At 34.4% G+C, this 23,808-nt stretch overlaps 2 protein-coding genes and 1 non-coding gene across 3 annotated transcripts; 2 read left to right on the top strand and 1 right to left on the bottom strand.

The window, feature by feature from the left end:
• The first annotated feature begins 4,239 nt into the window (after positions 1–4,239).
• On the top strand, positions 4,240–4,311 carry TRNAD-GUC (transfer RNA aspartic acid (anticodon GUC)). Its single transcript has one exon. It is a non-coding gene; the product is annotated as a tRNA-Asp (tRNA).
• A 1,299-nt stretch (positions 4,312–5,610) lies between these two features.
• On the top strand, positions 5,611–7,512 carry LOC145579464 (F-box/LRR-repeat protein At3g26922-like). Its single transcript, XM_081636712.1, has 3 exons — positions 5,611–6,579; positions 6,729–6,878; positions 6,975–7,512. Exons 1-3 carry the CDS (start codon positions 5,665–5,667, stop codon positions 7,395–7,397), a joined length of 1,488 nt encoding a protein of 495 aa, XP_081492838.1. The 5' UTR covers positions 5,611–5,664; the 3' UTR covers positions 7,398–7,512.
• A 5,331-nt stretch (positions 7,513–12,843) lies between these two features.
• On the bottom strand, positions 12,844–15,050 carry LOC145579463 (peroxidase 3-like). The gene is made up of 4 exons (XM_081636711.1): positions 14,709–15,050; positions 14,386–14,583; positions 13,956–14,118; positions 12,844–13,493 (listed from the first exon to the last, which is right to left on the bottom strand). Exons 1-4 carry the CDS (start codon positions 14,919–14,921, stop codon positions 13,078–13,080), a joined length of 990 nt encoding a protein of 329 aa, XP_081492837.1. The 5' UTR covers positions 14,922–15,050; the 3' UTR covers positions 12,844–13,077.
• Positions 15,051–23,808: the final 8,758 nt, after the last annotated feature.

Genomic DNA, 23,808 nt, shown 5'->3' with positions numbered 1-23,808 from the left:
ACTTACTACAACAGACTGACAGAGTATGGACTGGGCTAATACCATAGAATTCATGCGAGTTGACTTTTACTTAAATCAAAGTACAAGATCAATTTAAACCAAATATAGGGTGAAGGATTGAAGGCCTTGCCTAACTTGGATTGTTAACGTGGGATGCTAGCTACTTGGCTACTTATTGCACATCATCGATTACATGTGCTAGTGAGCCTTGTGCTCAAGCTAGTCATGCTTGAAACGATCAAAAAATAATTGTGTATGTTGGGCTCGTGTCAAACTATTGTAAAAGAGGCCCAAGCATGGCCTTCATGTAAGTGATCCCATTAATACTTTTTTTTGTTAATTTGCTAATCGATTAAAAATAGATGGTTGTGTGTAGTCTGACACACAAGCACTCATTATGCTTGTGTGTTTTTGAAAATAATGGCCCTATTTGGGAGAAAACTGAAGGCTGAAAGCTGAAGCTGATTGAGTTAGCTGATTTTGACTAGCTGATTTTATTAACTGATTTGACTAACTTATTGTATTAACTGATTATATAAAAGTGTTTGGTAAATAGCTGATAGCTTAAAGGTGATTGAGTATGTGAAATGACCAATAAGCTAATTGTGGGGTAGGTAGTTTAGATAGAATTTTAAATTAAATGAGGTTATAAGTGTCATTTCACAATAATTAATGAATAAGCTAATAGAAAAAGCTCATAAAATGAGCTTTTTCAAAAAGAGCTTATTTAGTGGAATAAGCTCTTTCAATAAGCTTACTACCAAACACTTGTATTAGCTTGTTTGACTAGTCAATCAGCTAAAGTTAGTCAAATAAGCTAATATACCCCCAATAAGCTAACTACCAAACAGGGCCAATATCTATGCACGGGTCATGCCCCAACGTGGTGCTGGATTGAGCTAATTTGCCCTGGGCCTTAGTGTGGCCTACATTCCACCCCAAACCATGCCCAACTCAAGAAGGTACTTATAAGGCCCCAAATATAGAAAAAGTCTTACACAAGTAGTCAATGGCTGTTATTAAAAAACAAAAGGTTGGAGTTCAAGTTGGGAATGGATCAACGCAAGACCGCAACTACCTAACACAACTTGGTTCACTTTGTCCAACAACTATCAGGCCCAACTTACCCTTTTTCTTTAATTTTATTTGGGGCCCTTCAAAGATCGTTAGTGAATGCTTCTTCTATTCACAGGTTAGTTAATTGTAAGAGGTATCATAGTAAATCTAAGCAAGTTTTTAGTGCAGGGTGTATATTTGTCATGAAACAGTGGTATGAGCGGTTTGTGAGCATAATATGTATGGTCTGTATTGGTATATAATAGATTAAGTCTCTTTGGTGATATGATGACATTATCCATGTGACATTATGTATGGTCTGTAGGTATAATGAACTTGAATGTTCAAATGGAATTTAGGACGATTGCTATTTGATTTGGCTAAGATGATTTAAGTATTAGAATAGATCTGTGCATAGAACATGGGAGTTGTTGTTGCAATAGATGTAATTCGGTAGCATATTGGAATTAAAAGGTATTTGATGTGAATTTCGAAATAAAACAATGTTACATTGTAGGTCAAAGTCATTAAAAATAATGGACGTGTTAAACCCAAAAAAAAAAAAATTATTGAGTGAGAACTTGTAGATTGATAGTGTAGTAGTTGTACAGTGCATTTTGAGAAGTTGACAATACTTTACACGCTTATCACCTTCATATTAGAAGGTGGATATACATAATGGTCAATTTGATGGATATAATTTGTGTGTATGATTATGGGAATAATTAAGATTTAAAAGGACAAAATTAGTGAATGATTTAGCTAGTAATAGATTTATTTATTTGAGCAAACAAAATATCAGTAATAATGTAGCTAAAGTAGCTAATCAGCATAGTTAGAAAGACTAATAGCGTGATTTACTTACAATTTTACAAACAATATGCAGGGGTAACATCTGGTTGTTGTGAATTGAAATGGTTACTATTTTGGATGATGGCAGTGAAGCTTTTAACGTAAATGTAAGGGTTAGTGAACTTGGGTGTGGTGATGAACCTGACATTGATCCTTCAAGAATATGTGATCAGGGAGCTGTGCCAAACCATGATGCCCAAAACACACCTAAGACCCCCGGGTCTCCTGATTCGATTGGTGTTAAAAATCGAACGCCAATCAAAACAGTCGAGACAACAGAGACTGGCGTGGGTAGTAATCACGTGAGCGTGGTTACGTATGTAGAACCCCCAAAAGTGGGAATGATTTTTAAGAATTGGCAAGATGTAGAGACGTACTACAAAGAATATGCTGAGCAACAAGGTTTTGGAGTGACAAGGGCACAAGGTGTGTATTCAAAGGGCGAGGGAAGAAACCGAATTGCTACAACATGGAGATGTGAATGCTGGGGTAGGCCAGATATGAGGGCGATGAGGGAAGCAAAGAAGAGGGCTAAAGCTATGGAGGTGTCAGGCACGGGAGGAGTAGTAGGGGGGATCATATGTGGACCAATTAAGGCAACGAAAGCGGAAATCAAAAAAATGTGAGTGTCATGCAAAGATATATGCAGGGGCTAATCCATCGGGGGGGTGGGTGATAAAGAAAGTGGTGTTGGAACATTTGCACTTATCAACACCAAGAAAGGCCAAGCTTGTTAAGGAGTATATCGAATGAAGAAATTTACGTCAACAGCAAGGAGGAAGTTGCTTACCTTTTTTGAACAAGGTGTGCAAGTTTCGCAAATTCATGGTTGCATGGCGACCGAAGTAGAAGGACCAGATAACCTTCACTTCACGGTGAAAGACCTGGAGCATGAGGTGTACAAGGCAAGAAGAATGAAAATGCTTGGGGGGGGGATTCAGTAGCTATGATGTCTTTTTTCAAAAAAATGAAAGAAGGGAACCAGAATTTTTATCATGCACAACGCTTAGATGAACAAGGTAGGCTGAAAGATGTTCTTTGGGTTGATGCGCAAAGTCGGGCAGCGTATGTGGAATTTGGTGATGTGGTATGCTTTGATGCTACCTATTTAACAAATGCGTATGAATTACCATTTGTGAACTTCGTAGGGGTAAACCACCATGTACAATCTATCTTGTTGGGACGTGCATTGGTTACGAGGACTGTGACACATTTTCTTGGGTATTTCAGGAGTAGTTATCTTGTATGAATAACCAAGCACCTCTTGCGATTCTTACAGACCACGCAACGACAATGAGGAAGCCCTTAGAGGAGGTAATGCCCTCAACTAGGCATCGTCGGTGTATTTGGCACATTATGAGGAAAATTCCAAAAAAACTTGGGAAATGTGAAAGGTATAATGTTTTGCAACTTAATACTATTCATTTGAAATCATTGATTACTTAATCTAAAAATTGCAAATTTTGTTGCTTAGCAGTTGCATGAATGCTTAAGTTTGTTTAAAATTGGTTCAGCAAAAGAACTTTGTTTAAACTGGTTCAACAAGAGAGCTATTATCGGAGAGTAGAAGAAAATGACACTTTTTTTCTTTTTTTTTTTTTTTTTTTTTTTTGGAAATCAAGAAGAAAATGACACTTAAAAAAACCAATTGCACATTAATTGTTCACATGCATGGTCAGCATGGAAAAGAATTTTTCATCCAAGACCAAGATCCTTTTTTTAGCACCATTGAATAAACAATTATTTTAATATCTCTAACAAGTCTACCAAAGTCGTTGTAGTATAGTGGTAAGTATTCCCGCCTGTCATGCAGGTGACCCGGTTCGATCCCCGGCAACGGCGAAGTTATTTTTTAGTACTATTGAGATATTCCTTATGTCAAATTACACACTTTGACCTTTAACACTTTTTACAACTAATCACGACTTCTCCCACTTTAAAGTGAATAATCACCGACGGTGGTCAACTTGCAAGAGATAGGATTCCGATTCCTCAATTTATAAAGGAAGCATGTCAAGTAATTTAAACAGGAAGAGGTACTAGCTAGTTTCTCTTTGCCCTATCCTATAACTTGTTATCGTTCATTTTGTAACCCAAACTTTTAACTCCTGTAAACACATATTTTTGTTAGACCTCAAAGCCTTTTCCACTTCATTATGACTATTAAAAGCAAACCTGGGAAAAAACGTGCTAACAAACAATCAACCTTGCTAATAAAAAAAATATATAAGCCTTCATATGTATTTATGGACAAGGTCTTACTTATAAAAAGCAAAAAATTGTAGTGATTTTGATTACTATAAACTGAGACCTAATTTACAAACATCACAAGTCGTTGTAGTATAGTGATAAGTATTCCCGCCTGTCACGCGGGTGACCCGGGTTCGATCCTCGGCAACGGCGTAATAGTTTTTAATTTTTTTTTTTTTTGGAAGAACTGTTGACATTTTATTATTTAAGTTCATTCGGCTAACTCCATTGATTTATTTACTAGTTAAAAGGAAAAAGAAATAGAGTCAACAATAAAAATATAAATAAAGAAATAAGGTAACTGTTGGTAGCCAATAAAAGTTGTTGGTTGGATATAATTGGCCTCAAAAATTAAAATAAGTTACACGATAATTGGCGAATTTTTGGACAAGGTCATACTCATGAGGTGTGCAGCTCATACCTCATACTATATTTGTGATGTTGCACTAAGGTTAACTAGATTTTCATGGACTATATATTATGGTATTATAAGATGTAAGGACTTATATATTCTCTTAAATGAGTCATAAATTGAAATGGTCTTCTATAGTTCTATACATGTAATACTCCTTATGTTATTATAATAAAAAAAAAAAAAAAAAAAAATAAAGAAAGTGTAGGAGACCTTTGTGTGTAGGATCACGAAACAAAATTAGATGCACCGAATAAACAGTAAAAAAGAATTTGTGAAAAACGGGTGTGCATGCACTTCATTTTTGCCCAGACTATAAAAAGCATATAAGATATAACCCTTAATACTTTGTACCTGGGTGCGATTTTTTAATACTGAGTGGTTTGTACCAACACGGCATGGCACCAGGTCCATCTAATGGGCTATGTCTTGTGTCCCTAGGTCATGTTTGTAAACACTGACATGGAACACTGTGAGCATGATAGACGGTCCATTACTGATTTTGCATAAATATTACTTCGTACTTGTTATTTAAGACAAGTGACAAACACTCAAGATAACATATAGGACTAGCCGTAGAGTGTATATATATGGTGTATGGCACGACTGTTGGGGTCCGTTCCATCAATAAATTCATGGCTCGGACCCATTGCCATGCTTAAGGCATGTTCTCTTTCTTATATAAGCCCACAACTCCACAAGGTCCCAAACTAGACGTTTCATATCTCTATCTTTAGATTGTTTGATGGGACAAATTATTGCTAGTTTATTGGGTAGCTCATCTTCCCCCTGCCTAGTTGACATTAAACATCTTTAATTAAGGAGATTTGTCCTTGTCTTTAATAAATCAATTTTTGGTCAGATTATTTTATCATATTATATGATGACCTTTTCCTTGCAAATTTTATATTATTCATCATTCATCAGCTAATGAAATCATAGCTTCATGGACAATCAGCCAACCTTTGTAAGATTCCTGAAAAACAATTTGTAATCCAATGTGCTTTAACTTATACAAGTGCTATAATATGCTAAGAAAATGCAAGTAAATTTGAATTTTGCTCTCTCTCAAAAGTCAAACACAACCCACCAAAATGGAGGAGGAAGCTAAGGATTTAATCAGTGATCTGCCTGATGCTGTTCTTCATCTTATTTTCTCTTTAATCCCAACCAAATTCGTTATCACGGCTTCTTCGATTTCCAAAAGATGGAGACAGATTTCTGCTGATCATCTTGAATATGCCAGTAACTTAGACTTTGTAGAAGAGTTTGCCAAGCATCAGAGTCCAAATCAGTTTGCTGATAACCTTAGCAGAATCCTCTGCATCAACAAGTCTGAGAAAATCGACAAGTTCAAGCTATTGTTCAGCCCGAGAAATGAAGAACACAAGTCAAAAGCAATAAGTTGGATTAGATTTGCAACTTCAAGGGGTGTTGAAGAGATTGACTTTGATTTCTGCAGGCATATTTACATCCACTTCTTGTCGAGCGCCCATGTTATTAATAAGAGAGAGGTCTTCGAGTTGCCAGACTTCCTTTATGACAGCAAAACACTGATAACTGTGAAATTGAGCAGATGCATATTAGGCCTTCCAGAAGAATATGCCGGTTTTGGCAGCCTTCAGACTCTCTGCCTTAAAGAAGTCCATGTAACTGACAGTATGCTTGAAAGTCTGCTATGCAACTGCAAACTGCTTGAAGTTCTGGTTCTGAAGGAATGTGGATCGCTGACTTCGATCAGAATTCTGTCTGCTACACGTCTGAAAAGACTGACAGTTTACGAGTGTTATAATGCCTCGGTTCTTGAGATTTCTGGCCCCAACATCCGGTCCTTGCTGATTAGTGCAGGCCACTTGGATGCTTGTAGAGTGGGAGACATGGTGAATTTGGAGGAGGTATTTATTGGGACTCGAGGCGATGAGTTTGGTGGAGTTTTCTATTTGTTTATGAAGATTTTGTCAGACCTTGCACATGTCAGATCTCTCAGCTTATACTTTGGACACCTTGTGGTACAGTTAGACTGCCTTACAATTTGATTCTTTCTTCGTTTATTAACATATATCGCCTTGATATTTTAGACCAGGCTAATACAAACAGCTAACACGTGAAACACCTCTAGATTCTAGCCTAACTCGATTTAGTACCTGTTTATCTGCAGCCGAGTTTGATCAAAGACTTTCAGGTGACATTCAGAAATTTACAGGAACTACAGCTTGTTAACAGCCCATTATTCGGACTGTTCAACTCTGATGTCTACTGCTTTTTTAAGCACTGCAGTTGCCCTTCTTTACAAAAGATTTCCATAGAAGTAAGGCCTAAATTTTTCGATACTCCCCTGCATATTTTTTTTAACACCTTTGTATAATATCTGCTGTATCATAACTTATTTGGTTCAATTTTGTAGCTTTCGACTGTCTCAGAAGAGGAAAACTTCATCTGGGAGTTCCGAAAGCCTTATATCAAACCTGTCGACTGTATTTTTACCTATCTAAGGACTGCCACATTGTGCAACTTCAGAGGAACTAGTTCAGACATTGAACTTGCAGAATATTTCTTGCTAAGAGCCCCAACATTGGAATCATTGCTCCTTACTACGCCTCAAAGTATGAATGCCAAAAAATCAACGGTATCAAAGGACGAAGTTTCATGTTCAACATCAAAGAAAAATGTGACCAAGGTGATTCAAAAGGGTATTTGTGACATGCTTTACAATAATCCTTATAAGGCATCAGCAGCTGCTGAGATCAGACTTTGTGACAGTGATGAGCGCGACAGTTTGTTATCTTTTTTCCATCGGCATCATGTTTCTGATGTCTACCTCAAATAATTTTGAGTAATAATCAGAGCTTTGGTTGAGCCTTTCTTTGATTATATATATTTGTATATTTTGGAATTTCTGAGTTTCTTCCCATAAGAATGTCCTCAAAAAGTGTTTGATGTTTCTAATTTAGCGTGCAAGTATATTATTATTACTAATGTTGTACATAAAATTTGTATAAATTACAAATTATTATGGTTTAGCCAACATTTATTTGGGCAGAGTTTACTCGTATATCATATATGCACTCTTGATGTTACTTCAGAAATACTTAATAATTGCATAGCTAATTATTTTATCTTTGTATGAGTGATAACATCAATTGCAATATATTTGTAGCCATATTCTTTTACTACTTACTTCCTTGCAAGAAATTATCCGATTTGGTGTGATCTTTACTTTGAAGCATACAACTGTAACTTAATTGAACATTATTCAAATTTAAAAACAATACAACAAATGATGTTACTTAATTATAGACCGAAGATTATTTAATAGTGTAAGTTGAACTAATAATGTGACGTTGGACTAATAATGTGACGTTGGACATGGTTCAACAATGTTCCTGTGGATCCGGAGGAACTTGACATCTCCAAGTAACAAAAAAATCACAATTACACCTTCCGCAACACCAGTGAATGAAGTTGCAATGATCATCTACGTCTCGGCAGGCTTGAGGAGTGGCGTTGTCGACACCGATCTCATTAAGCATAATGCTTGATACGGGACCAAGGGAGCGAGCAGCCGAGGTGGTTTGAGGTGTGGTGGTTAAAACCACAACAAAGGTAAGTATGAATATAAGACTTACACTCTTTTTCAACACCATATTCACTTATCTTTTGGAGATTTGGTTTTGCATTATTGATCAACCCTTTTTATAGATAGGGGATGGGCGAAAGCATATGCGTGCATGCTTGTGATAGGTAAATGCACCCTTATTAAGTGAACACGTTTTTTGTTTCTAATTTTCTGTTTACAGAAACCACAATAAGTTGTTACCAATATATTTATTAGTTTTTAGAAGCAACATGCTTATTATAGGTATGACCAATATTAAGTCCATGAATAGCCCCAACTCACGTCACTTTTTATATACAATTAAAAAAAAAATGAAAAACTAACAAACTAGTGACCCAAGTGGGCTAATGTATAATAGCCTTATAGGTTTCGTACCCTTGTTTGAGTGCCTAGGTATTCGTGCCCTTATTCGAGTTTGTAAAGACCTTTTAAAAAAGATTTCTTAGGCTTTGTATGTTACCAAAAATTTCTTCTATAAAATATACTTATAAATTTTCATGGTTGATTAGCAAAGAAATTTATAGAAAGAGGAATTGAAAATGGAAGTTTGAGAGATGATTTTTTCAACTTTTTTGTTTTAAACAAACTTTATTCATCTAAATCTAGTCAATGTAACATAAAGAAGGTGATCGTAGAAGATAATGATGCTTTATTCTTGTGGAACGTTACATGCATGAGGCATGACTAATAAATAACAAACTAACTGATCAAGCATTTGCCATAGATTGTGCTAATATAAGATTATTGTAAGTATTCAAAATTCATGATGTTATTTTTTTCAAAAAAAATTATTTTTTAATTTTTTAATTTTTATTTATTTATTAGACATGGACTTAATGAACAAAATTACCAACTACAGAGTATTTGAGTATGAATTACTGGATTAATACCATAGAATTCATGCATCAATTGATTTTCACTCAAATCAAACTATAAGATCAACGTAAACCAAATATAGGTTGCCTAACTTAGATTGTTCACGTAAGATGGCAGTTACTTGCACATCCTCGATTACATGTGCTAGTGAGCCTTGTGCTCAAGCTAGTCATGCTGAAACGATAAAAAAAAATAGTTTGTGCATATTGGGCTTGTGTCAAACTATTGTAAAAGAGGCCCAAGCATGACCTAACCCACATTTCATGTAGTGATCCCATTAATTGATTAATTAAATTTTTTTTTTTTTTTAAAAAAAAGAAATTTGCTAATAGATTAAAAAAAGCTGGTTGATAGTCCGACACGCAAGCCAACTCATTATGCTTGTATGGTTTAGAAAATCTATCTATTACATATTACTAAATACGAATTGAGTGGAATAATTGGCAATGTCATATTAAAAATTTTCCCCCCAAAAATATTTGCGTAGAAAAAAAAAAGTATTCTTACCATAATGAAATATTGTATCTAAATAATGACATTTTCTTTACATAAATCTAAACTAAACTTTTTAAATTATTATATGGTTCATTATAACTATCTATAATAATATTATTAAAACCCACGGGATTAACATGTTGACGACATGTGTCATAGTTTGTCATTATAATATTTATGACATAACGCCACATAGATGATGACATGACTACCCATTAATATTTGGATTAAATTTAAACCATTACGTCCCTTGGAATTCCCAACTTTTTATTACCACTATTCCATAATTAATGTCACTTTATTACTTAATTAATATTCATATATGAATTGTAACTTTTCATTAAGGATTCTAAAAGTTTTTAAGCATTATATGCAAATATGCAATTCCCTATTTAATTGTAAAATAAATACTAATACATCACTCTTTTTATCCCCAGCTAATTTTACCTTTTCAATTTTATTATTTAACTTAAGGTATTGGTTTGAAAATATTATTCAAACTCAATAATTTTTTTTCATTTTATATTTAAACATAACCCGGGACATCGCTCGGGCCACAAACTAGCTATATAATTATATGTGGTTATATACTTCATACTTGAATAATTGGAGTATCGAGTCTTATATTTTTTGGGTAATGATATACATAGCCCTTAGGGATACAAATAAACATTTAATATCTTTTCATTTTTGGTATAAGTTTAAGAATGCGTTACAAAATCACGTGTAAAACAGTGTAATTAATGAATATATTTCATTAATACTTTTCTCTTTTAACTTCTTATACATAGCCCTTAGTGCTACATATAACATTTTCTATTTTCAATAATGTTTTTAAAATTTGACTGTCATAATTATTTAAAAATTGTATATCTATTGCATGGGATTTGATCTAGTTATATACTGGTACTTATATCTATGCATAGTCAATGCCCTAATGCGATGCTGGATTGAACTAATTTTGCCCTGGGCTTTAGTGTGGCCTGCATTCAACCACAAACCATGCCCAACTCAAGAAGGTACTTATAAGGCCCAATAATAGAAAACGTTGGCATATTCTTAGATGCACCCTTGTGCATCTAAGGTAGGTGCACCACTCATCAAATACCCTATTTTATACACCAAACACACATATATACTATGTACTTGTGTATTACTGGAGTATTGGTATATATTACTTCATCTCCTTCCTTCAATCTTCTTCCTATTTTATTTCTTTCCTTATTTCTTAATTTTCACATAATTTTTTCTCTGTTTTCAAATTCTTTACTTAATTCTTAATTTTGGTTGAAATTTTCTCCTCCACCGTGTTCGACATTATCTTCTTCTATTAAAATTTTCTCTCTCCTTCATTTTTTATATTTTCGTTGATTCGTGATGGATTTAATAGGAATCTTGAAGAGATTGTTGATATAAGTTAGTTTATGTTATTGATTTGTAATTTGGTTTAATTGGTTTTATTCCAAGTTAGTGTTTTGTTTTGTTGATTGTAATTAGGTTTTTTTAAGGTCATATTCAATTGTAATTGTATTTAGTTTAATTTCAATCAATTTGATCTGTGTATGAATTTCGATTTTTTTGTGGTGATTTTGTAATGAATTTTGATCAATTTTATTAGGTTTGTGAACATGTATTCATATGAATTGAATTTGCGGCCTTTAATTATGAACATAAGAAAATTGAAGAAATAAAAAATAAATTGATTATTAAACATACGCAATATAAGTATTAAAAATATGAACATATGCATTTTAGAAAATGAACATACGCATTCAAAATATGAACATATGCATTGGTTCATTTTTAAATGCGTATGAACATAATTAAGCATTTCAGAAGGTGAACATATACATAAAAAATATGAACATATGGATTTAGAAAGTGAATATATGCATTTCAGAAAGTGAACATAAGTATTCAAAATATGAACATAAGAATTCAAAATATGAACATATGTATTTCAGAATGTGAACATATGGTATTCGTTTGATTTCACTAATCTTTTTTTGACAATTCCAATAAAAAATTTCGAACAACAGAGTATCGAACAATATTCAAACAAAATTAAGTGATAGTCATATAAATTCAAACAAAATTAAGTGAAATTTACATAAAATTGCCTTTTTTTTTAGGGGGGGGAGGAGAATCCGTTTTATTTTTCATCTCATCTCAAATATTCATGATTATTTTTGAAGAGAGAGAGTGGACTGTGTTTGATTGTTAGAGAGAGAAAATCAAAGAGAGGAGTAATAAATTTCAGAAATTTAAATTTAAGAGTGACTTTTTTTAAAAAAAATTATATTTAAAAAATAATAGCTATTAAAAGTGAGGGTTAAGTGGACTGTATTTTAAAAATATGTTTAGTTTTTGGGTGGGCTCATTTTGGTTTGGGGCTTTTTTTAATAAAGCGCGTTTAAAATTGGGCTTGTGGATTGATGTTGCATCTAAAATAAGTGCACAAAGGTGCAGCTTAGACTTATTGGAACACGTTGACTTACACAAGTAAATGCAGTACCTATTAGTCTATTACTTCGTACATTAAATAAAAATAAAAAATAAAAAAAAAAGTTGGAGTTCAAGTTGGGAATGGCCCACGCAAGACAACTATCAGGCCCAATTTACCCTTTGTTTTTTAGAAAATAAATTTGGGGCCGTTCAAATGAGGGCCTTGTTTGGCTGTCTATATCTCAAGTAGTCAAGTTGGATTAGTGCTCTAAGCCTCTAACCTCTAAGAGCTAGGCAAATGGGCAATTATCTTATTGGATAATTAAAATTTAAGAACGTGACAATTAAATACAAAAAAGTAATGCGTAGAAAATTCTTAGAAAGTCCAGGTATCTCAGAGTGAGGGATAACTCAAGTGATTAAAGTTTTCCTTCAATTTCAGGTGATCCTAGGATCGATTCTCATCACTCGCTCTTGTGATTCTTAACACCAAAAAAAAAAAGGAAGCCAAGCATTCTCCGTGACAAAGCATCACAAAGAATTCCAAGCATTTTCCGTGACAAGCATCACAAAGAATTCCTACATTTTTATTTAGCTGTATTATGTAACACTTTAATTTATTTTTACCCTATTTAGTTTAGTGTTTTTTTTTTTTTTTTTTTTTTTTCAAGAATAAATATACGGTCATTTATGAACGATCAATCAATCATGTTACCGTGTCATAATGTATAATCTTAGTATATTAACGTAAGTAAATTGATAATTACACATATTAACAGTAGATGTTATACATTAACAAACAACAAAAAAAACACAAAGTTGGTATATAAACTCACAACAATTTAACACAAACAAAATCGAAGTTCACATTTTATTAATTATTCGAAATCATCATCATATATAAACTAGTGGAAAATTGACATAGAAATCATATGAAAGAGCACAATTGCTCCCTCAATTATTCCGACAGGAATTACATTATAACTCCCACTCTAAACAATTCGTAAATAAAATAAATTAACAAAATAATTAAAAACCAATTGTACGATGTACACTTGTACAAGGTTGTTTAGCACTAATTAACAAAAGCACAATGTTTTCTTATTTCACCAGCTGACCCAGTAAGTACTTGAACCTCACCCATCTTAACCATGGCTTGACCAAACTCAGCAAAGAAAGCCTCCAATGGACCATTAACTAGCTCCTTGATGTACGATAGAGTCGTAAGCGATTTCGTTAGTGCGGCGTCGGATTGGAATAGGCCTCGCCTTTTCAAGAGAAGTTTGTAGTAGCTCAAGTCGAATGTCCTGTGACTTCCAGGGTCCATTTCAGCAATGCTTGTGTTGTCACTTGGTGTTTTGCATTTTCTTGCCTTGAGGTTGGCCGCGTACTCGCTGTCGAGTGATGGGTCTTGCCCGTACCCTCGTCCGCTGAAGTTGTATAATCGCTCGTTGAATGATGAGCAATGTGCTATTCCTATGGTGTGAGCACCTGCAAATATGGTACGTAGCGTAGTTCAGCAAAAATAATTACCTATCATTATTCATTTTTAAGGGAATATACATTATATTAATCCTTACTATTTATTTATTTTTTAAAATTAAAATAATGTACTTATTTTGAATGGACACTTTTTAATAGGCGGTTATAGTTTCAAAGTTATTATTGGTCGACACTATTAAAATTATAGATAATTATAAATATATACGTTGTATATTATACAGAGTATGTACTAAAGATTTATAATATTGGATTCATTAGTTGTTACAGAGTTATTGGAGTAACGTGCATACGATTTAGTCTTTGAAAATTCAGTTTCAACCTATTCTTGACTTGTGGTGACTAATTGCACATGATATGGTAAAAGTGGGCCAAATATTCCAAAAAAAAAAATATGAGCAAAAGGCTAAGCTACGACAAAGTTTGAGATGATAGGTTGATGGTTACGCTTACCGGAAAGCAAGACCAAGTCTTTCAAATCAAGACCCTTGCTAGCAAAACTGGTCTGGAGTGAGCTGAAGTTGCTAAATGGTGGTGGGATATCTTGCAGTGCTTCACTGGCGTTTGAAATACGTCCGTCTCGTCGACCAGTTGTTACCGGCCACCATGGACCTCCCTAAAAAAATCACAAACGTACTTAGTAAAGTTGATACGGAGTACAATTGTTTCAGAATGGTTACACATTATTACACATACGAAAATGAAAATGTTAGTCCTTGACAAGGAGAGTGAAAATTTTAGGAGAAATTAAGTATAAAATAAGGTGAAAAATAAAATCAGGAGACACGAAATATAAAACAAGGTGAAAAATTAAATCCAAACAAAGATCATATAGAGTAGTTGTATATTATTGCAAGTGTTAAATAATGTCGTCTATACTTACAACGGTCCAAACTGAATCTCTAGCAACCAAAGCAATGATATCTGCACAAGACACAACACCGGGACATTCTTCTTCAAGAATGCTCTTAACACTATCAATGAAGCCAAACCCTCTTAGTGTCAAATTTGGGTTAGCGGTTTTTTCTGTATCATTGTTTCCAACTTCGGTTTTATTCAAGAGCACTGATCCATCACAACCCTGTAAAATCATCAAATAAAAAAAAAAAAAAAAAAGTAAATAAAAACAACCACATAGTAAGATATACATTAAGTAAAACTAATAAGAACATTAAAACAAGCAAGTTATAGAAGATTATGACTAACCCTAACGAAGCAATCATGAAATTGCATTCGAAGAAGAGGAGCAGCCATAGACTGAGCATGTGGGATGTTTTGATGCACATAATCTTGCACAATTGCCTCGGCTTTCGGGCAACTTTGAGCATAGTAACCAAGCTTCAATTGTGCCTCAGCAAGGCCTACAAACCCTAATACTCCTAGAAATATCATCACCATCATTTTACTAGAAACACCCATTTTCTTATATTTTTTCTCCAAACTTCCTAATTAATAAACTTAAGAAGCTCCGATGTTTGTGGTAGTAATTAGCACAGGGACATGAACTATATATATAGAGTGAAGTTTGAATTGATCTAGCACAGTACGATTAAGTTGTCATAAAGTAATGCATGATAACTAACTATTCATAAATTACACTAACTAACATGTATTATCTTATTATTTTAAGTAATTATAAATTTACGTCAATAAGGTTGTAATTAAATGAGTAGTTATATTACTTTATGACAGTGTAACAACTATAGAGTGATTAATTACGTGATTAGTTAGAGTCGGCCGAAGAAGGTGACAAATAATGACAGTTCAATGACAAGATGGTATTTTCCCTTATACTTTTCATGCATATATGTTTGTGCATATACAACAAATAAGTTGTTCAATAATTTGGGATGAAAGTGATTCAACATTCTTCAATTCTTATCAACATGTTCCACAGATTGTAAAGAGGAATGCACTAGCAGGAAGTTTACATGTGAAACAAATACACATCATGTGCATGTTCTCCTTAGGCCAAGGGGACGGCCGCCCTATGCTAATTGGAGCTTCAAAATAGTAAATCATGCCTTAAAAAATTACTCCAATTATGGTGATATTACTAATTAGTTTGTTTGATTCATATGGATTTTAACTATAAAAGTAAGTTGGAGCTTCCCAATAGTAAATCATGCGCGATTTCCTTAAACAATTACTCTAATTATAGTGATATTATTATTAGTTTGTTTGATTCATATGGAATTTAACTTTAAAAGTATAGACCCTTATTCTTTGGAGACTATCCAAATAAAGCTCTCGACGGCTATGCAATAGGTTAAGGCATCTTGCACGCCTTCATGGCCTCATCAATGATCATTTTTTTGCATTCCTTAGCTTCTAACTCTAAGGGAGATAAGATAATATTCATGATCAGTTACATTTTGAAAATCACAAAATTATTATACTATATAACATTATACATAAATATGTTTTCATATATATATATATAGAAAATGACAACCTCAAACTCCTCTTTCTCACTTGGTAGATTGTTGTTAAAAAGTTTTAAAAGGGTATATATAGGTTGTCCTAAGCTGAAAGAGTTGTATGGAACTCTAGAAGGCCTACTATACTAAAATGTTGTCAAGATCAAGATAAGGTATATGTGAATAGTGCAAATTGAAAAATCAAAGTTGAACATTACACATCATGTGCATGTTTTCCTTAGGCTTAGGGGACGGCCATATGCTAATTGGAGCTTCAAAATATTAAAACATTGCATGCGCGATTTCTTTGAAAAAAATAACTCCAATTATGGTGATATTATTAATTAGCTAGTTTAATTAATTTTGTTTGATTCATATGGAATTTAACTATGAAAGTATAGACCTATATTCTTTGGAGACCCTCCAAATAAAGCTCTTGGCGGCTATGCAATTGGGCATCCTCATCAATGACCATACTTATGCATGCTTAGCTTTCTAACTCTAAGAAAGATAAATGATTTTCAGGATCAGTTACATTTTGAAAACGAAATTGTAATACTTATATAACATATATAAATTTGTTTTCATGTATAGAAAATTATAGCCATCAAACTCCTCTTTCTACTTTCTACTTATAATTTGATGTAAAAAGTTTGAAAAGGGCCGGTAAAAGTTGTCCTAAGCTAGCCGAAAGAGTTGTCGATCTACAACTTTGGAAGGCCTACAAAAATGTTGTCAAGATAGGTATATAAATAGTGCAAATAAAAAACTAAAAGTTGAACAATTAGGCTCCGCTCTATTCAAATCTTTTCTTCTCATTTCTAAAAATTAAAGCTCAATTCAAATAAATTTAATTTTGATAAACATAAGTTCTATTAAAATACTCCCTCCTTTCTTAAATAATTGACATACTTCACTTTTTTTTAACTATTCATATACTAACTTTACCATTGTATTTAAGTAACGTATAAAAACCAAATTTTATCATGAAATAGGTATTAATATAAAGTTTAAGGCTAAATCAGTACATTGATATGTGTATCAAGTTTAACTTTGTCAATTATTCAGAAACGAAGGGAGTAAAATACATCAAACACTACACTTATGATCAAGTTTTCTTACATTGAAGATGATAATTTTGCTAAAATGATGATTTAAATTGACAAGCTCAGACAAATGGGCTGGTGGAAATTAACTGAATTGATTGCGCTATAAATTGTACTTTGACCTATCCATTTTCAAGATGTACCATATATATTTGTAAGTTTTACATTATCTACATTCACATTTTTGAGTTTTGACCAACTTTGTTCATTAAAATGCTAGGAAAAATATATAGTGATCTCATAAAAACCATTTTATATTAGTCTCAATAAATGCATTCAATATATATAAAATTCTGAGAGTGAGGAATAACTCAAATGGTTAGAGTTTTCCTCCCTGAAATCGATTCTCACCCCCGCCCTTGTGGCTTTCTAAACACCAAAAACTATATCCATATAAACTTCTCGTAATTTTTCTTTTAGATGATTGAATATGTTAATGATTGACAAACATGTAAAATTAATATTGACTAGTTAAAAAATACGTAGGAAGTACTAATATATGGTCCACAACATACAATTGACTTATTGAAAATATCTGTCACTACATGTGTGTAGGAGAAAATAAGACAAGAACGTGGAGCAAGAACCAGTTAAAACAAGCTAAGAGAGATTTGCATACTAAATTAATTACTTACCTAACTATGATTAATGCATTTTTTTTTGTTCATGATTATGTACGTGTAATTGACACTAACTTCCGTTATTACCGTTCAAAAAACAAATATACGGAGTTAATATACAATTCAATGAGACTAAGACAAGGCAGACAACCCTCATGTTTTCATGTTGTAAATTTATCAATTCATGATTGTTAACAATTAATACAACCAATTCAAGTTCATTAGGCATTCCCTTCATGATGAACAAATCAAGTTAATTAAGTATTCTCATCATCATGAACCAATCAAGTTATTTAAGTATTCTCTTTGTTTTTTGAAGTTCTTTTCATTTATCTGTAAGACAGTAACATGATCTTATTGATCTATAATATGGAGTAGACACCTTTTATCATTATTAGTTTTACTTGAATAAAAAGTAATATTTTTTTTTTCTCAACAATTTACTTTAATTTTTTACTTACGCGATCGAATATCTTAGTTATACTTTAAACTTTGTTAGCAATGCAACTACGTTACTTTGTTTTTAATTTGCTAATGTAACACTGTTTGTTTTGATGATGGCATCTATTTTCACTGTATGGGGTCCATATTCAACGATTTTAATAATATACTCCCAATTAAGGATCTTAATTTCAAATGGAAGAGTAAGAACAAAATTTGGAGAGAATTACATATAACTTTGGTGTAACATAAGCAAATTAAATCATAAATGAATTTATGTATGTTCAAATTCCATATTTTTACCCCAAATTGAAACCCCTAAATTATAAGCTTTATATTTTAGTGCCATATTAAATCACTAATATAAATTGGCTATATATTAGGCAAATTAAAACCGCAAATAATTCACGTTCTTTGTGTACTGTAAAAAATTTTAATTCTTTTAATTGTCTCAAAAAATCAAATTTTGTCTTTGAGGGAATAGTGGTTTTAAATCTACATTAGGGTTATAAAATTGGTGTAATTTAAATTCTAAATTTTAAATTGGGGATAAAATACTTTTATCTTTAATTTGAGGTTTGTTGACACCATGTTAAAGGAAAATGAGATCATTTGTGGGCCTAATGCATGCTTGTCCATTTAATTCTAAGGATAAAGGAATTTCATAATTTTTAACTAATGCTTGATTATTCTAGAGTTGATCAAAGATTTGGGATGGGCTGGGCCGATATTTGTTCTGCGTTTTTCAGGCCAAGTAATTGGACCAGGCTAAATTTTTGGGCTAGAAATTACATTCGGCCAAATCCAAATGAGGCATTGTGCTAAAGTAAGTTAGCTCGAAACATTCGGGGTTTTCGGGCCATATGAGTCAATTTTGGCTGGGCTTTTATAGCAATTTTTTTTTTTTTTTTTTTTTTTTTTTGGGAAATTCTCATTGGTGAACTCCAATTTATTTAAATTACAAGTGGTGAACAATCTTAAATTTAATTATCTTTGGTGAACCTTAATTAGAATGACTAAGTCATTGGTAACCTTAATTATAATATAATCTGATTATTTAACAACTATGGTTAACTTTAGGTGTAATTACTAATGTGCCCCTAAAAAATAAGCTTTCCCTCCAAAACTATTTCCCTAATTCCCTCCTAAACGTATCCCCCTATTTTTCTATATAATCAGTATCCCCAATTTCCCCCAAATCATATGAACCCTAATTTCGTGCTCTGTTCATTTCTCTTTCTCTGTCCAACGATTATCCTCAGGTTCTAGTCTTTTCGATGAGAAATTCTCGTGCGTCTACGACTGTGAAGGGTATCACCATGGATGATGGCATAGCGTGGGTGAAGCATACTCGATGCCACTGTTCCCCTCCTCAACTTGCCGCTGTGATGATTTCAGAGACAACAAGAAACCCTCGAAGGCTGTTCTTCAAGTGTAGAAGTTGCGATTTCTTTGCGTGGTTGAAAGAAGGGGATATAATTAGGGTTGGTGACGAAATGGAGATTGAGCAAGGTGGCAGTGTTCATGGTGTTATTGATAGGGTTGATGAGTTATTTAAATTTGTGAAATTAGTTGTTAGGGTGGCACTGATAATGTATTTTGTGCTATTACTTGTAGTTGCTAAGTGATGATTATTAGTATGGATTATTAGTGTGGTGTAATGGACTACTTATGTCGAAATTATGCACTGGATTTTGATGAATAAAAGAACTGTCCTTTTTATGATTTTTTTGCAATTTATTGTCTTATTCAAAATTTTGCCTATATTATTGATACATAAATTGTTGGGATACTCACAATGAAGCAAAATGCCAGAGTTAATATTTCAACAAAAACACATAGTGTTAACAGGACAAATTCATTGTCTTATAATTATACCAATTTCATTGGTGCAAAAAACAGCATAAAACATGTTTGACATCCTTAAAAGGCATACATTGTTTAATTCAAAGTATGAAATGCATAAACTAACAAGGTTGTGATGCTGAAAGTCCTTTTTTTGCCCTGGTTCTTGGACTCTGTCTTATTGGCTGAGATGAAGATGCTAGTGTAGCAGGATCTGGTTGGCTTTGGCTTGTCCCTTTCTTTGACTTTAGGGGTGGCTTTGGGGCTTGCTTTGGAGCTTGCTTTGGGGCTTGCTTTGGTGCCTTCTTTGGTGCAGCTCCAGCTTTGGCTTTTTGTTTCTTAGTCAGTCCACCTTGGCAGGTTTGAGCATTGTGTCCAAATTGTTGGCACTTGCTACATTTGACTGTCTTAGACCTCTTACCCTTAGCTTGCTCACCTTCTTCTCTTCTTCTGTTCCTAGCAGGCCTCCCTATCCCTCTCTTCATTGGTGGTGGGCCTATTTCTTCATATGTGCTGTCAGGCCATTGCTCTGGGTCTGGTATCACTTTGATACTGTGTGCATAGGTCAGCTTGTACCTCTGGACTGAGTACCACTCACTGATGTACTTACAAGACCTAGACTCCAGCCTTATTACTTGCACTCTTCTCATTATGTTAGGGCAGAAATCATCTCTCCAACTTTCACAAGCTTCTCTTCTTGTAGCCATCCTAACCATGGTCAACCTTCTTATACCTGCAATCAAAGTGAGATTAATGTGTTAGCTTACATATTTCATTTTTCAAATTCAAATGTACACATAATAGCTTGTATGATGTTATTACCTTCAAGCAAGGTCAAGACTGGTCTACACCTATCTATTCCCAAAGTTGAATTAAAGCTTTCAACAAAGTTGGATTTGTTGATATCATTCTTGATGGCTGGGTTGAAAGCATGCTTAGTCCAAGTTGATTGTGGGCCCACTTCTGCAAGCCACACCAATGCCAGAGGATTGGCCTTCTGTAAAGCTTCCATGGATTTCTTGAAAGTGAAGGGATTGTATGCCCCAGCAGCTTTCCAGAAAAGCTGGAACATAAGCAACCCAGGAAACTGACCCTTGAATTTTTAACAATGTGCTTGCAACAGTATCTCCTACCAACCTTTGGCCAAATTTCAGTTAAGGCTGGATCAATACCCTAAAAAAATAACAACAACAACTTTATTAGTGTCATAACCACACAGATAAGCAAAGACAAAGATTGACAAATATAAGCAAACATTATTAGTGTCATAACCTTTTGCCTGTCAGAAAGTATGCACCATTCATCTCCCCTCCCTGAATCTTGTAGAGCTGTCTTCAAATGCCAAAGGAAGAATTTCCAGCTATCAGCATTCTCTGTCCCCACAATTGCCCATGCAACTGGAAATATTTCATTATTTCCATCCATGGCTACTGCAGACAGTAACACACCACCATAATTGCCCTTAAGGTGGGCCCCATCTACTCCAATCAAGCTCCTGCAACCTGCTATCAAGCCATCTAATGCAGCTTGGAATGCAATGAATATGCTGCTGAATTGTAAAGGCCTTTCAGGTTCAGGTCTTGACCAAACAACATGAGCTACAGAATTTGGGTTGGTTTCTCTGATAACATCACAGTATATGGGCAGGTGTTTGTATAACTCATCATGACCCCCATGTATTTCTTCTAGAGCTTTTGACCTAACTCTATACAAAGTGCTCTGTGCCATGTCAACACCAAATCTCTTCCACAGCAATTCATTCAAAGACTTGGCTGGGATGTCATTATTAGCCCTAATATCATCCATCAACACCCTTCTAGCCCACCTCACATTCACCGTTGGATTTCTCATCTCAAGTCCTTGGCATGTGTGCTCTGGATTGCTTATCTTTTTGATTGCCCATGTGGTGCTGTCTGGCAAAATGGATGCATGCAGCCTCCAGTTACAATGTATGTCTGAGCATCTTGCTGCATATCTCTTGGTACTAGCATAATCAACAACAATAGCAAACCCACACTGTATACAATAATCCCTAACAACATCTCTGAGATGTTGTTTGTCAACAAAAAGCTGCCATTCCTTCAACACTATTTTGCCAAACCCCTCATCCTTGTAGACTTCCCCATTGTTATATAGCTTACTCAAATAGTAATCATGCTCATCCTCACATTCAAATTCTGCTTCCTCAAATGGATCAAAGGAATCCTCTACCTTAGTCCCATATTCATCTTCACCATCCTCATCACTTATACTGTCACTCTTATCACCCTCACCATCATCATCAGACTCACCCTCACCCTCACCCTCATCTGCAGTATACCCATAATCATCAATGTCATCATCCTGTGCTTCATACACTGTCAAAGTAGTATCAGCAGTGTCATCACCTAAACTAACTTCTGTGATGACATTCTCACTCTCAGACCTTGGTACTCCCTCACCCAATTGACTGGCAGTGTTGACAGCACTCTCACCACCACTAGTACTAGTACTAATCACAATACCCTTTCTTCTAGCACTAGTTCTAGGCACCCTCCTATGAAAATAAGTTGATACCCTTGAAGACTTAGAAGATTCATTCACCCCTGAGTTGTTACTGACACCAAATGCTCCTACATTTTGCAAAGGAGGTACAATGTGTTGGGAAGATGGGTGAGTTTGTGTGTCTTGTATAGTCAACTCTTCAGGTACAATGTACTGAGGTTCTGGTTCTTGGGTGTTAACTGGTTGCTCAGTTTGTTCACCTTCCCAAGGGGTTGGGGAAATATTGAACCAATAATCTAGGGAATTCCCTCTCCCTCTTCCCCTCCCTCTCCCTCTCCCTCTCACACTGCCCCTCCCCCTCACAGTATTCCTCCCCCTCCCTCTCACACTATTCCTCCCTCTCCCTCTACCCCTTCCCCTCCCCCTAGCTCTACCTGCACCCACACCCTCTTCTGCCAATCTCTGCTCCAATTCAACCCATGTTTCCTCTGGATCATAATTAAGCACTTCAGGTTCCACCTGAACTGGTTGCTTGCCCAATGCACTCACATGCTTATCAAACTCTGCCTTACTTACAACTTCTGCTTCTACATTTACTTCCACCTCTCTATTCTTTCTCTTCCTAGGTGTAAGTTTCTTTTGAGGTTCAATTACTATAGGCTTGGCTACTACAGGTGGCACTATTTGCTCCCCAACCTCAGCTGCATCCATTTGATGCTTTCCTTTAACTAAAGACCTAGCAGCAGCTACTACTTTACTGTCTTTTGCTCCACACCCTACCCATATGTAAATCTCTTTTTTTTTCTGGCAAATTTGTAAACATTTTCATCACATCATTATCATTTAGATGTGAAACATGCTTCATCTTGTACACATATTGGAATGTGGGGTGACTAGGGGTTTCAACATTGTTTGCCTTTGCCTTCTCCCAATACTCTACAATTAGGTCTATTAGATTAACCTTATCAACATCCTCAACCAAAATAATCACATCAATTCCATTGTATTGAAACCTTAACACTATATTATCACCCATTCTGCATCAATCACAAAGACAAAAAACAACAACAGTATAAGATACATACAGGATAACAATCGAACAACCCAACACATTTGACAACAACAGCATACAATTCACACATATAAACCATGAAAATACGTCTTTCACTTCAAACAACATCGATTTCACATATAACATGTACGCTAAACAAGGTTGCAGTCAACATCCATTTCAAACATCAAAAACAGGGGCATACTACAAATGAAAGCATAAAAATACATACCTCACTTCGATTCACGCTCTATTTGATAAAATTGCAGCAAAGATCGCACTTTTACTCCACCACGATGGTTAACAAGCAAAATTATCTCCCTACACTTGCGCAATTTG

The sequence above is a fragment of the Chenopodium album genome, chromosome 14 (assembly GCF_948465745.1).
Source record: "Chenopodium album chromosome 14, dcCheAlbu1.1, whole genome shotgun sequence".
NCBI lineage: Eukaryota > Viridiplantae > Streptophyta > Magnoliopsida > Caryophyllales > Amaranthaceae > Chenopodium > Chenopodium album.
Note: the sequence above shows the minus strand (reverse complement) of the source record. Positions and strands in the feature narration are given on the sequence as shown.

What these genes read in the sequence shown, in the direction of transcription:
- LOC145579464 (XM_081636712.1), top strand. Translation starts at nt 5,665, where the DNA reads ATGGAGGAGGAAGCTAAGGATTTAATCAGTGATCTGCCTGATGCTGTT. An exon ending in TATACTTTGGACACCTTGTG is followed by an intron (nt 6,580 to 6,728) that starts GTACAGTTAGAC and finishes GTTTATCTGCAG; the next exon opens with CCGAGTTTGATCAAAGACTT. An exon ending in TACAAAAGATTTCCATAGAA is followed by an intron (nt 6,879 to 6,974) that starts GTAAGGCCTAAA and finishes TCAATTTTGTAG; the next exon opens with CTTTCGACTGTCTCAGAAGA.
- LOC145579463 (XM_081636711.1), bottom strand. Translation starts at nt 14,921, where the DNA reads ATGGGTGTTTCTAGTAAAATGATGGTGATGATATTTCTAGGAGTATTA. An exon ending in TTCATGATTGCTTCGTTAGG is followed by an intron (nt 14,584 to 14,708) that starts GTTAGTCATAAT and finishes ATGATTTTACAG; the next exon opens with GGTTGTGATGGATCAGTGCT. An exon ending in AGACTTGGTCTTGCTTTCCG is followed by an intron (nt 13,494 to 13,955) that starts GTAAGCGTAACC and finishes CCATATTTGCAG; the next exon opens with GTGCTCACACCATAGGAATA.